This window comes from Haliotis cracherodii, unplaced genomic scaffold (genome assembly GCF_022045235.1).
Source record: "Haliotis cracherodii isolate W230 unplaced genomic scaffold, xgHalCrac1.p SCAF_32, whole genome shotgun sequence".
In the NCBI taxonomy this organism is placed as follows: domain Eukaryota; kingdom Metazoa; phylum Mollusca; class Gastropoda; order Lepetellida; family Haliotidae; genus Haliotis; species Haliotis cracherodii.
Window position 1 is genome coordinate 2366647 of NW_027266289.1, and position 15927 is coordinate 2382573.

Sequence of the window (15927 nt, forward strand, 5' to 3'; positions counted from 1 at the left end):
CCATCGGTGCACTGGTACAACCTTTCTTTTGTTTTCAAAAGACGTACACAATATATATTTAATATATAAAATATGTCATATGTTATATATAAAATGTCAAATGTGGTTTCTGAGAACATGACAAAAATATGTACATCGTATTGATTTCTGCAGTTTTCATTTGCTTCAGCAAAATGTGCTCCTTACGTATTTAAACGAATGAAACCCTATATGGAACATGAAGTTAGTCAGTGAGTTGGATTTAACACTATTCCAGTTATATCACGGCGCGTCAGCTTAATGTGGGAGGAATGCCCGAAGTGATGCAGGTCTCAGACATTAGCCACTTTGGTGAAACCCACGAGCACGGGTATGATGCTGACAAACCTTGAAACATATTCGGGGCGAACCGGGATTCGACCCACAATCATAGGTTTGTGCCCAAGGGAGACAACTCTGCACAGCGAATTGCGGCGCCTTAGACGGCTGGGCCACCCGTGCCCCCTTGGAACATGAAGATAAACACTACTTGACTAAGTTTGCTTTCATATAATTTATTAAATCTAATATAAGCCTGGACTAAACACAGCGGAAAATGTTAACCACACACACACACGTAGCTTTAAGTACATGGATCTTATTAATTTGAGACATTGGGGTTTGGGGTATGACGGCGTTGATTCAGAGGTTGTGCAGACAACGTGGTCTATGATTTTGCCAATGACCACTTTGGCAAAACATTTGTCAGAACTTTCATCACAGATGGAAATTTCAAACACTCTTTCACTTAATGCTTTACCTTTGTATCCCTGATTGACGTGTTCTCATTCTGACAGCTTACTCAAATTATTGAAAACAGTAAACGTTATTAACTGACTAGGCACTACAACTCAATCCTGGACACAAACCTCATGAACATCAACAGAGGGGCAAAGGATGGAAAAACAGTGAAATTAACTGTCTAGTAAAACAACAATATTTACAAATACACTATCACTGGGCCCGTCTCATTCATATCGATGTCGTGGTATGCCTGTTCCGATTCCTGGCCCGTCTCGGGTGCATCCATCTCGCCAAGTTGTGGCCCCTGTCGAAATTCCAGTTCTCTCTCCTGTGGACGTTCTCTGAAGAAACAAGAAATACTTCTTGACCATTTTGAGTGCCTTTCTAGTCGACATTCTACAAACATTCACCTCAGATGTAACTACATTTGTATAAACTTTACAACCTGAAAGTACGAAAAGAGGTTGTGTGGTTGTGTTACAACTATAATGTTTTACTGACATTGATAGGGCGCAAGGTATTACAGGAAACAGAAATTATAAGGATTCCAACCAACGCATCCCGCATCATGACGCAATTGAAATATTTAAGCTATCTACAAATTGATAGTTTTTTCCATCATTTGATATTAGATATAATTCTCTGCAAACAATCAAATTATATTATTCAAAGAAAAGGTGTTTCTTCAAACTTGCATGCTACTTTTGAACAGTATTTCAGTTATATCATGGAGTGTAAGATAAATATTGAACAACTTGAAAAAAAAACTCTCAAGAGCACGGATATTATGCTGAAAATCCTTAGCTGAAAATACAATAGCTCTAATACGTATAACGTCATGATTATCTATGGTAGGTGACTTAGCAGGAAGCTGTAACGTCATGAATATAATCACTAGCTGTATCACCAGTCAGCTAGAACATCACGACTATAAACCATAGCTGTATCACCAGGAAATTATAGCGTCATGGATATATGCAGAAGCTGTATCAACAGTAAAGTATAATGTCGAGAATATGTAACAGAGCTATATAGTAGCTTTATCACCAGAAACATATTACTTCATGAACATAAACAGTAGCTATAATATATACAGTAGCTGTATCACCATGATGCTATAATGTCATGAATATAAACAGTAGATATATCACCAGGAAGATATATCGTCATGCATATATACAGTGGCTATATCACCAGGAAGCTTTAACGTCATAAATATTTACAGTATCTGCATCACCAGGAATCTATAACGTCATGTTGGTGATATCAAATATAGCTATGAACGGACTTCATACGTTATAATGTGTGATTACGCTCTCAGCTGTCAGCCTTAATTATGTTTGCTGCATTGACAACACTGGTTATTATTGACGTTTTATAATGAAATATAGTTTCTTCATGTGTCTGTTTGAGAGAGGATACTGAAAACCTTCAATAGCACTCTTGGATATGTTCGCATATCACACTACCGATATCACCCCTCTTACCTTATCATCGCCACACGCTTGCGGCAACATAACCTCACTGACAGCATGCTCCCAACCACCAAAACCAGTGAAGCTGTCGACAGGATGGCTATTTGTATAACACTGGTGTCCTCTGTCAAATATAAGAAAATAGGTGAAAGGAAAGTATCAGCTAACATAATAAGATGACAGATGTTGGCCACTCGCGAGTACAAAGTAGTGCAGTGTAATATTTACCTTTGTTGCAATATTCCAGTCTCCGGCACTCCGCAATTGAACAGTTGGACGTACAGGTGGAATCACACGTTTGTCCAGTCAGGTGGCAGCCTATGGTGCAGGTGCCAGAACTCTGATCACAGACACCATCAAGACACACTTCACACGTTTGCTGGCAGAGTCCACCATAGAAGCCACGTGTACATCCGTCTGTACACTTCCCGTTGTCCGAGTGACACGTGTTGTGTCTACAGTTAGGGCTGCATGGAAAAGAGCACTGTTGACCAAACCAGCCCTCTTCACACCCGTGGAAACAATCTCCACTGTCTCTGTGGCAGTGACGAAAACCAGCATTTAGTGCCTGTGGAGGCTTGTCAGTAGAAATGTTGGGGTCTGGTCCACACTTTTCACTGCACCTCTCCCCGCAGAAAGTGCCATAATAACCAGGAATACAGCCCTCTGCGCATCCATGTTCACACGATCCCAGGCAGTGATCACAAGAATACGCACAGTTGGGACCAAAGTATTCATGGTGGCACTCCTCGCACAATCCTGTCATCATGTTGCAGGACTTGCATCTACTTGAACACGTCTTACAGTCAGATCCGTAGAAGGAGTCTACACATCCAGACACACAAGAGGAGCCCAGCTGACAATATCCTCCATCACACCCACCTGGACATGCTGTACAGGTACCTCCTGGACTGCCACAGCGTATGCTGCACCCAGGACCTTGATATCCAGGGACACAACCCTCAGTGCAAGTACTTGAGCCAGAGCCTGACAACTGGCATGAGCGGTTTTTGCAGTTCTTGCTGCACACTGACGTGCACATCTGATCAAAATAGCCAGTGTCACAGTCTGTGAGGCAACGTCCTGTATTTCTGTCACAGTCGGAACAGTGCTGGTTGTCCTTGCACTGGTCGCCTGAAATGGAAATGAGACTACGATATTTGACTATGGCTTCATTACCCTGTATACACATTAACTTCTAACTGAGGAATGCCACAATGCGTCCTTGTGTCGTTATGATTACAAACCGTGGTCTAGTTAAATGAGAAAACACACAAACACACGTACAGACACAAACACACACGCTCATACACTCACACACTCAAGCGCTCACACACACTCATACACACACACACACACACACACACACTCAATTACTGACTAGCACGCTCCTACACTCACACACTCAAGCACTCATACACATACATACATAAGTAATGAAGTGATAATTTTACCGTCCATACTCATTACATAATTAGCACCTTATCATGACAACAAGATATGTGTTTATGACATTGTCTACTTCGAGTCAACTCTAATTGTATTGTGCTTGAATGACTGACTCAGATGATCCGTACTATTTATTGAAGCAGCATAGCCAATACATCTATGGAAAAGCTTTGTTGATAAGGCTATAAGAGCAGCAAGGTATGAACAGACTCTTACCTTTTGAAAGAATTATCAGATATGTCATACACATATACTTCAACAGGGTCATGTCTGAAATCACAACAAATGCATATCAGTCCACTATTCGTGCAGATGTGTGTCGTTTCTGAAAGCTGTGCCACACTGGCCAGTGTACAGATTGGTTTGTGTGCGGGAAGTTAGCCAGTGACTCACTCTCTTGCAAACTAGAAAACGTTTTCGTTTTCCTTCTAAACAGGACATCATGGTAGAGGGAGTATGATTGTGGTGAAACCACCTAATTAATACACATATTATGACTCGATTATTAGAATGATCTTCTATTCTATTTCTAAAATTCCAAGTAAAGTCACTGAACAAACAGAAGGCAAAATGAAGTCATTCCACAATCAAGGTAGATTTGCAAGTGTAGCACTGAACTCACGTTAAACATACATGTATGTTCAAAACTAGCAGGAATACTGCAGTTAATTAATACTGCCTAGAAAGTTGTGTCGTGCATTTGAATCCTAGAGCATCCTGACTATGAGCGTCGGTTTCTCTGCACCACACACCATAGCAAAAAGGTCCGATTATCGCCTGTACTAGGCCTCCCGAGGTTTTACGTGTTTAACCAAAACCGAGAAGTGTTTGCTCTTACTTACACACGGTCGAACAAGGGTTAATCATATTTACTTAATATTATGCATTATAAACGAAAGTCTCTTATTGTTATTTGGCTATGTATGTCATGTATTTGTATGCTAATATCATCTGGTTTGTGATTTTCAAAGTTATTTTATGACATTGGGTCAACTCGACAGTCACATTATTGTCAAGAACATATTCTGTTTTGCATTCATTTTCCTTAGAAGAAGGAATATAATTTCTAATATTGAAAGCAAATGTCCTTGATCAACATCACTATGTAATTTTAGCAATAACATGTCAAACAAGGCATATTTTTTCATATAATAATTTAGTGTATGCTGGACTGTGCACATTTGCCTTAATCAAAAGCAAATGTGAGTGTCCTCTGGATGATATTTCCCCATAATAAAAAAAATAACTTATATATGTCCAAATATGATTGAGAAATAAAAGCAAAAAAAACTTTTTCAATAATCATAAGAAGTCTCTGATAAAGGCAGAATCAATTGTATAGTTCCGACTATATCATGAGCATGTGTTTTGGAATCACTATCAAATAGTAATGATACCAGGAGTGCGCGAAAAGGTGAGCGTATCCTGTCCCATCGGCGGCACCATCACAAACACGTGCAAAGGCAAGTCAGTTGTCCACCTGATTAACTACTGTAACATTTGAAATAGGAACAACATTTCTGTCACTGACGCGTCATTTTAAAGTATGAATAACCTTGAAAAGGAAGGAATGTGCAATTCCATTTTCATATTTTATTTTCTATTATTCTATTTTAAAGCTTTCTACTTTCTGTATGTGGTTTCGAAATGATGACAACAACGCAGAATTACGTTATACTGCATTTCACCAAACTTACATTTATATTTGTTATCAATGCAACCTTAGGAATTTCCACTCGATTGGAATGATACTTTATTTTCATATGATGTCCATCACTATTTTGTCTTTTGCATCCTATGGAATCTGTTTTGGTAGATAATCGAGAGTGACGCTTTAGATTCAGTGGCATCAGATCAAGATGTACACCATTAGCGTGTTTAAACATGTGGAGGCACTCTGGAAATGATAATGAAAGTGTAGAAAATCGTTTTCTAGTGTTTACATGTGTGCGCATTTCAACGAATTAGTGTGGCAGGCTCAAGTCTGTGTGCATATGTACATAACTTTAATTTAAGATTTATTAGTTAGTAGAAAGGTTATAAGACCCTGTTGACATTTTAACGTATTTTGTATTACGATTTCATATTATAAGAATATATTACTGGTTATATTAATTATGTTTTATACCTTCGTATTTTATACCTTAAACATTCATTCCATAGCTCTGTAACATTAAGTAAGATTACTCTCAGTCTAACTTCCACTAATTGTCACACTGCATGCTTTTGACTTACAGCACTCTTTGTCCCAGCGCCCCCCGGCCCAATCTATTGTCTTGTTGACAGGCCAAGCTTGCCATAGCTACAACAATGTGTGTTGTTGAATTTTACCAAATCTTTCTTCTTTCATCTCACAAGGAAATATATCCTTGTCGAGATTTATTGCCGCATTCGTTTCTCACATCATGTGAGGATTTGCATATGTGAAGGTATTTATTCATACTTAAGGTTCGTTGATTATTCATTTCATGATAGTGTATATATGGATGGTTTCTAATTATTGCGTTTAGAAAAAATATATATTGTAGAATGCATTCTTAATTTGATTTATTAGAAACATAATGCATCTTGTATATATGTTTAGTTCTTGATGAACTCACAGTTCAGTGAGTTATTATTATCTGTATAAGATAGTATTAAAACTCAAAACCTAAATGTGTATAAACTAAGTATAAGTATCTTGGTAAGTGCAGGTGTATGATTGCTGTATGTCGGATATGAGTGGCTGTTGACTATATATCTTTATACATTATTATCAAAGGATAACACTTTAGTAGTATATATAGTATTCTGCATATGTATTTCTTTATTGTGCAGATTTGTCAGAGGCACCGTTCATTGTTACCGGCATTACCAGTACAGGTTCCACCTATCTGGTATGTTATGTCGTCTTAGATATTGTATAAATATTCTATATTCCATGATTTGTAACTCTTACCAAAGTAACATACAGTATGTTCGTTATCACTTTAATATCATATTAATATATTTTGTATCTGTGTATTGACTCATTGATGTATTGTACATATACGTCCAGTACTACATGATGTATTGTAAGTGCTATTTATTTTATGAAAGTGATATCTCTATTTCAGAAATTCAAAGAGTAACTATAACAGACTGTATATATTTGTTAGATTTTCTTTTATATTTGCTTATGTTGTACTTTCAGTGTTTCAGGCTGAAGTGCGTACGTCAATACAAATATAAATAAACGTCATCAACGACAACTGTTTGTGATTATTTGGCTAGTAGATCGCCAACACAACCACGGTTACATTAGTACATCGTTGTCATGTATTATATCATGTCAACGTTTTGTGACTTGAAATTGTATGATGGGATTTCCCTTACAGACATCTCGGGTGTTCGTCCAACGTTCAACAATGCTGAGCCTCTCTGCACTTCTAGTGTCAGCCAGTGAGTACCTTATGTCAAAAGAATAATTGGAAGTGAACACATCTGATAAAATGATTAATGGACCCTCACTCTATAGATAGTATTGAGCAATACATTGAATAACGATTGATCTAAGATTACCACCACTTGATGTAAAGTTGGTATCAAATTACCGACGTGTTATTGCTAGAATATCGCTAAGAGTGTCGTAAAACCATACTCACTCACTGGTATCAAATTGTACGCGAAAGGACAAAAAAAAACTCGAATCCCGCGAAAACCTGGTGTCACCAGTGATTTTCAGTGGCCGGTCCATATCATATCATTTTGCCTTCACGCCTCTGGTCTGGCTAATATTCTAAACATCTTATTATCTGGCACTGACAATTTATATATATTTGATCAATCAGTGATTCATACACCATGCTGAAAATAAGAAAATAAGAGTCCGAGTGGGGAAAGTATGGCGAGCACTGCAACCTAACTTGTCCCCAGAACTGTGCCCTTGTTCCACCACATAATCTTCAGTTCTGTACTAGAGACACGGGGAAGTGCTCTGAGGGATGCCGGCGTGGTTGGCATGGTGATCTGTGTGAAACAGACTGCAACATGAACTGTCCAGAGAAGACGTGTAACCAGCAAACTGGGCACTGCACCCTCGACTGCAATGGAACCAACATGGGAGTGTTCTGTAACGTTACTCGAGGTAAGATGATATTAACGAGTTTGCTTGTGTTTGGGTGGTTTGCGATTTAAGGTTTCAATTCATAATCTAGCTTTCCGCGTTTATCCTTATAACAATGGAAGCCTGAAAGCTCACCAACGTTTCACTCTCTAAAAGCACTTTATTTTGAGTTACAGACATTAATTTTACTACACCATTTTATGGTCTTATATTGATGAGCAATATGAGACCGGACGTTGTCATGTTGAAAGAAAATGCCTGGGCCATGACGACGCAAAATCTGTAGAACAGGGCCGATGATCTCGTCGCGGTAGCGCTGTCCATTGAGATTTCCCTCTCGCACTATCAAACGGGTCCTCTGTCTTGCTGTAAGCCCACCCCATACCATAACGCTGCCGTCCCCAAACCGATCATTTCCATGACACACTGATTGACGTAACGTTCACCTCGACGCCAGTACACTCGAATCCGCCCATCGCTGTGGCTGAGGTGAAAACGAGACTCGATTAGTGAATAGAACTTGTCCCCACTGCATGGCCGTCCAGCGTGGACGCTGTCGGCACCACTGTAGACGTACTTGACGGTGGTTTCCTGTCAAAATGGGACGTCTGCTGGGTCTTCTGGCGACAATCCCTGCACATCTGAGGCGACGACGTACGATTTGTGAAGATATTCGTCGAAGGCCAGGGATGCTTCTTGCAGTCACTGTTGCTGGATGCTGGCTGATTTCGTAGTTGTGTTGTTCGAATCCAGTTGTCTTGACGATTATTGGTAACGCATGGCCTGCCACTCCGAGGATGGTCTCTGACTGCATTCGTCTGTTGACAACGTTGCAATAAACACCAAATGGTGTTTCTGTGGACGTTAAATTGTCTTGCAACATCTCGTTGACTCGATCCTGCTTCAAGCATACCAAAGGCTCACAGACGCTCATTTTCGGACAGGCGTGGCATTTCGTATTGTTGAATAATTGTTTAATTTGGTTGTTTTTCTGATTGGTTGTTGTCAGCACGATGGTAAACAATGCATATGGAATCCCATTAACGCACATGTTTTCATACCAATTCTAGGGTAGTGAAATGCATGGGGTTTGCATCACAATCAATTTTTGCATGGAATGCATGCTTTTCTGTAGCAGTCGCGTTTTTGTGACTTGATTCCATACATGCACTACAATATTGAAAACCAAACTTTACTTGTTTGAAAAATACACTAAAATATTGGTGTCACAGGAACTTTTGTTGTTGAGTATATATCAGTCCTTCCTTGGAATTTGGGAAAATCCTTGTAAGATGGCATGACACTATAGTGACGATGTTGAGATTGAAACGTGATTGTAAATGCGAAGTAATGGTATTGAAAGCTGTTTCATCTACGTTGGAATCCTGAAATCTGTCTACGTCACGCAAACACAGGTGATAAGATATTAAATCCGTACATCATAGGCGTGTCTAGATGGTTGATTCGTTTTATTCATTTTGATTGGACAACTGTGACCATTGTTGTTCATTCAAAAAACAATTTTCTACACTGGACAATACCAACATCTCCCATTGGCCCACCTGATCTTCACTAGAGGTGAGGTGAAAAGGTGAAATGAGGTTTAACGTCGCGTCCAAGATTATTGCACTTATATAGCGACGTGTATGCACGTGTGTGTGTGGCTTCTTGTACTAGTCTGGACTGATGCCAATTTATAATGCTAGCCCACTGAGATACCCAGCCGTAGTTTAACATGAATACCCCACTCAGATACAGTATACTGACTCCAAGCCGACCAGTCCTTGTTTTATCCCCTTAATGCCGAGCGCCAGACAGGGTAACAGCTAGTACCATCTTTTAACGTCTTTTGGTATGATAACAGTCATATTTCTTTCACGTGAAATCATGAAACTGAAAGGTCTCAAAAATAAACAATCCCTCGTGTCAAAAGAATCTGTGACCTGTTTGATGGCAAATAAAACATTTAGCCCGAGGACGATAATGATCGACCTCTATAGGTTCTTCGCTACATTGGTCATTCATTGACCTGCTTCCCTTTCCTAGTCTCAGATTAAATCTAGCACGTAAGTTCTGTTCCTGTGTAACGCATGTCACAGCTGTGTCGAGGTTTGGTGGGTTTTCCCTCATCACTTTCATTTTCAGGCCAAACCATCTATAAAAAATCCAACGAATTGGCGCTCTATCGCGGCAGCATTCTCTGCCTAAACCTGTATATGCCTCGGCAAGATTGAGCACGCTTTCACCATATTATTGTTTTACGGCCCTCAACAACATGAACGCATGTTGTGGGTCCGTTATTTCAGCAAATCTCTTTGTTAATTCATGCTTTAATTCCTGCCATGTTGCTTGATTGTGATCTTGTAGAAACCTATGGGTAAAATCACTAACTGCCCCTGAACTTGACAGTTAGGCCACCAGTTTTAATCTTTCCTCATCTAAGGGCGGTCGGGTAGCCTAGTGGTTAAAGTGTTGGCTCGTCACGCCGAAGACCCGGGTTCAATTCCCGACATGGGTACAATGTGTGAAGCCCATTTCTAGTGTCCCCAGCCGTGATATTGTTGGAATATTGCTAACAGCGGCGTAAAACGATGCACACTCACTCTTTCCTAATCTGCATTCGTTAGTACCGCATATTGTTCTATGCTTTTCAACCATTCCTTAAATTTTGTCGGTTTCCCCTCAAAAGTTTTAATAACCTGCGCTATTCCCTGCTCTCCTAAAGTTGTCGACATTTTAGCTAACTGTGCCGTTATTTGTCCTGCTATCCCTGTCAAAAAATCTCCTTATTCCTGGCCAGCCATAACGAAAAAATGAAAAAAAGAAATCTGAGCTACTTACCCAAGTTGGTCTGAGCGTCAGTCTTCACTCGTCTCAGGCTGTTCCATTGTTTTGAGAGGGATCCGGGTCTCGGCACCAAAGAAGACGTGTTCAATATGTAGCACAACAGACAAAAACGGTTTCAGCAGCTTTAATAATAAGGACTCTTTATAAGCTGGTACTACTAACGGGTAGCAAGGGTGTGGCAGAGACTGTGAGAGAGGCTGTGGACAGTTTCAGGCGTGATCAAGTGTGACTAGAGCTCGTCCCAGTGTGGTGGCCTTCTGAGCGATGACTTGACTGTTAGCTGTTGGCCGTTGGCTTGTGTTCTTATGCCGTTTCTTCTGGACAGATTTGTCGGTCAGATTTGTGTTCAGTGTTCAGCGCCCTCCTCTGCCTCTCTCTCTCTGCCGACTTCACTGACGGTGTTGGTATAAATGTTGTTTTAGCTGAAGGGATACAGCTCTTACCTCATTTAAAAGAATGCTATGTTTTCTGTGGAGAGTTGAGCGCAAAAAGTGAACTGATGAGCGCAAACGTAGACTGACCCCTCCAACTTTCTTTTTCATAATCACAGCTCCTTGTCAAGTACCATATACAAAAGAAGTACGCCATGGTGGCCAATTCTCTGTCAAATATATCATGTGATAATAAATCTCAGAACTTAAAGCTAACACTAAACTCTCTAGATTTGCACAGAGTTGGAAAGAAGAACAGAAAAGAAGAAACACATACGGACAAGATCATAATCAGGGTGCAAGGGTCAAATTAAAAAACCCTCTTTACAAAGTGGAACATATTTGTTGAGTTCCACTGCTAACTTCCAATGTAAGGAAGAACGATTCAACGACTGTATAGTGCCATCAATAATGCTTAATATGTCCTACTCTTTTAACAGTGAAAATACACACCCTTGTATCAGGATAACGTAATTAAGGGGTTTGTTCATACTGACATGAACAATTCCTCACATTAATGGTTTGCTCACAGCTATTATTATAATAAAGTGCGAAAAATGAAGTTACTTAATCATGTATCTGATACCTTGTTTGCCCAGACTGTGGTCGTGGCCGGTATGGCGATCTGTGTCAACACCCCTGTAGCATCAACTGTCTGGAGGAAAGATGCAACCACACAACTGGAGCCTGTATACTTGGCTGCAGTGGGACTTACACAGGGGAGTTTTGCAACACTACAAAAGGTACGAAGATACACATGCTTAACATGCAATACAACTTGTCTCATATGTTGGGACCATGTTGGGACCAAAACAATACCACTAAAGGGAGGTTACTCCGAATTACTAGCTGTCCGTATCACCAGCAAAGGGCGTTATTGCACGAGCGCCTCGATCAATTTACTGTCACTTACAATTATTAGAAATATAGTTACACCTGAACTGTTGTGTTTCCTTCATAAACAATTTTCTTTTGTATGGTCAACTTGAAACGTCTTTCATTTTGTAACGAATATGCTTGACAAAACCAACATCTCCCTTAGATCTACCCAATTATCGCTTTTATATGAGTGGGAATAAAATAATGGCACCCGAAATTTCAGCCACTTGGGACATTCAGTGCCTGCAATGTCAAAACTGAATGGTGACAAGAGGAACATAGGGTCTTTGGCCCCTGTTTCTGTTTTGAACACTTTTAAGTGTGAATTACAGAATTATTTTTTTATGATATACCAGGTGACAATGTGTAACAGTATGATTGTCTAAACATCGATAATTTCATACATCAAAATCATAATCAAAACACCTGGAGAAAAACTCAATGTGACATAAATATTTTGAAGAAATTGGAGAGTTCGAGAATTTGACAGTTCTGAACAGTAATGAAAACGATATTTTCTTCATTGACGTGTTGGTAATAAATAAAATACTACGCTCGTTCTCGCAAAAGTAAAATGTTATCTATTTATTATCTGTTTGTATGAGCACTTGTATGTAAACACTTCTTTGTCTTCACTAGTGGTGAACAACAAGGAAGACACATACAGCCCGGATGCCATACTGGATCTTCTCTCACTGCGTTTAGTAGTCACAGTCACAGTCGCAGTCACAGTCGCAGTCACAGTAGCAGTCACAGTCACACTCACAGTCACAGTCATTGTGTTCTTAAGGTAATCATTGTAGTTGCATTCAATTTTGTGTTTAACTGTGAATTTATGTTTGTGTTTCCTGATATATTCAAATATTCATACTAACGTACATGCAGATTATCATGTCAATGTTCAATGTTATTATTCGGTAAATAACTCAGTTTCGGAAGTACTGTATTTCAATTAAAGTTGGAGGTACAATAACTATGGGCCTGTAAAGTTTATTGTAATCTCAGAAAGACATTCCAAATCCTTAAACCCAGTAGTAACTGTAACCACCACATCCCAATACGCACACATATCATACACGAACCTGTGTTGGGGCCACAACAGTCATTCTTCTTGAATGCTGTGAAATTATGCAACTGAAAGGTCTCAAAGATAAACAATAATAAATTAATAAAAATATGTCGACTCATCTTCAGCTAAAACAACCATACAACTAGCAGGTTCATTACCGTTAAGCGACATGTGAAACAGCAACCAAGTTGGCGCTGTCCTCTCTCTTCTTTCAATTTGTTAATAACACGAGACTGTCAACAGCTGCTCCGGCAACCGTTAGTGATGACTAAATGCGACGTGGGTTAAGTTCATTAACGTTTTGGGTCGGGATGAAGAGGTATTCCTTACAAATTTGTAACAATGTTTCAAAAACGCTTCGTTCCAAATTGAAATATTAGATATCAATTCTACATAAGACGTCATATTTCAAGAAGCAGTAGAGTGGCGCGTTATATGGGGGGGGCCCAAGGTTATTCTTGCCCATGTTAAGTCCCAACACGTGCATCACGCTTACCCATGTTACAGAATATTCGCGTCAACGATCACAGCATGTCTGTCTCCTGACTATGTCTTCATTACATCGATGCCCATGATGTCAATCACTGGATTGTTGGTCCACACTCGAATATTTATAGACCGCCGTCATACACCTGGAATATTGCTGAGTGCAGCGTTAGACAACACATAAACAAAAAAAACCAACATAGTTCCGATCCGATTAAACATCACGGCAACCACACTTGTATTCAAAAATCCATTACTACCCATTATATAGCTGTCTGTTTCAAAATGTATTTCTATTTTGCACACGTGTTGTTAGATGCGGGGCGTAAAATACATTTCTGTTGTACTATGTGTTGTCTTGTTATGAATTGTAACCTTGATTCTGCAAGCATTACACATTTCTCAACCCCCACCGCACAATAAGTGAGGAAACAGAAAATTCGGAACTGAAAAGTATGTTGCACAGAGCCGTTTTTAATAATTAGCAGTTATGCTGTGATAGCTTCTGATTTGTTGTCTCCATCAAGTGGCACGATGTTATCTAATATTTCGAGTTGAAATGTTTTGAATAAATTAGATCTATTGTTGAAATCCTGGAGAACAGAAGAGAAACGAATACACTATGGATGTGCACTAAAATTGTCTTTTCTAAAGTAAATAATAACAACGCGAAATGCCGTGACATAGTTCATCAAAATAATGTTACACAAACTTTGCATATTCTATTATAAGCCAGTCGGAAGCCTTTATTCCGTTATTGGGTGTGGCCTCAATTTTAGTCAGTTTATAGAGACATAAACGCAAAAGATATCGCCTGGTTAGCTAATCAAATGAATCACTTGCAATCTAATTTATTTCCATGCTCAAAAGTAATCATTGTCTTCTGCTGACTCTGCGGATCACTTCTAATAGGGCTAGATGTTTGTGTCCCCAGCCTTGTGCTCACATGACAAAACCATTGAACAGACCTTTGTATGGAACAACCATGCCATATAATTCGGCATATACTAATGACCAATGTAACAAGTACTTGTGTCATTTTTATTGTAGAAGGCTGAGGAGAAAGGACAGGTAACATAACATTCTATATCTTTAATTCCATTACGGAGTTTGATGTACAGTCTACATAAGGTATTCCGACCATGGAATAATTGTCCAGACATTCGGCCTATATAGATTCAGTTTACCTGAAGGACGAGGCAAAATGAGGGCCCATTTTTGAAATTTTGGGAATTCAATTTTCAATTGTGATGCAAAAATGTGCCCAAAGTCTGATACATATATCATGCTATCTAATAACATTTCGTTTTGTAAATGTACAAGACTATAGGAAATCAGTTGTAAAAAGCGCACTTGTTTGCAATTAGCTAGGAATGGCATTCACTGATATGTCACTTTTTCTTTGTTTCAGTTCCGAAGGTCTGGGTAAGTAATATATTTCAACTGTATGGTTACGACTACAAAGAAATAACAATGTTTACAACTGAATTATTTGAGATTGCAATGACTGAGCCTGATATTGCAAGCATGACATGTGATGTATCTCTGAATGATAACAGCTAATAACCACATCACATTAAGCTCCTCCCACCAGGGAAGACACACTCATCACTCATCCCAAGTTAAACTGGCATGACCATTTAAAAAAAAATATGATACAAGAACGACGAAAGTATACTTTTATCCATGGAAATATCACAAACGTTTTAATGTTACCATGTGGGAATTAATGTCATAATAATATCATATCTGCTATACTATCTTTAAGACGTGTAATACTCTGATGTGTGCGATGTGGCTTATATTCTCTAAGTCCAATACTTTCTAAATGCAACTAACGACTTCTTCAGAAACGAGATGGCTTTGTCCCCTGAACAATTTGATCATATAAGAATGCCAGAGTCAAACATAATTCAACTTTACAGCATCCTGTTAATAATTGAGTTTTTGGCCTGACAGTGGATGATACCATACGCAACACCCCACAGCAGCAAACCACGATGCCAGTGTCTAGACGGCTGCAGGCAAATCTTCATGATCTGTCTGCGTTCAAAGAACCAACGACTTCAGTAAAACCAGATTTCATGCTACAGCATGCAGCTAAATAAATTATTTTCGCTTAAGCGATATACTACATGTGTTCAACTATATGACACAACTGATTGTGACTCCCCTTCCACGTCTCGAATACCATTTATTTTTCTCGTTTGCTCATCGCTGAATTCGCCTGAAAAGCACACTGTAATCATAGACGAACACCTCTGAAAGACGTTTCGAGTTCATAAAAGGGTGAGATTCGAAATAACATCACTAAAAAATATCGAATAAATATTAGGAAATGTTTACATACACCATTAATATTGTTTAAATGGTGAATCTGCACACCATACATGTTATTGTTGCATCCTGCGTGCATCCCGCGTGCCGCACTGCTGAGTCAGGAAT

General features: G+C 39.2%; 2 protein-coding genes across 2 annotated transcripts; one reads left to right on the forward strand and one right to left on the reverse strand.

Moving 5' to 3' along the window:
- Positions 1–958: 958 nt before the first annotated feature.
- LOC139477263 (scavenger receptor class F member 1-like) lies at positions 959–3954 on the reverse strand. Its single transcript, XM_071259813.1, has 4 exons — positions 3903–3954; positions 2466–3371; positions 2250–2361; positions 959–1103 (listed from the first exon to the last, which is right to left on the reverse strand). Exons 1-4 carry the CDS (start codon positions 3952–3954, stop codon positions 959–961), a joined length of 1215 nt encoding a protein of 404 aa, XP_071115914.1.
- A 1122-nt stretch (positions 3955–5076) lies between these two features.
- LOC139477264 (uncharacterized) lies at positions 5077–15590 on the forward strand. The gene is made up of 9 exons (XM_071259814.1): positions 5077–5149; positions 6504–6562; positions 7043–7106; positions 7531–7791; positions 11648–11791; positions 12567–12717; positions 14533–14553; positions 14894–14907; positions 15442–15590. Exons 1-9 carry the CDS (start codon positions 5077–5079, stop codon positions 15588–15590), a joined length of 936 nt encoding a protein of 311 aa, XP_071115915.1.
- The last annotated feature ends 337 nt before the right edge of the window (positions 15591–15927 follow it).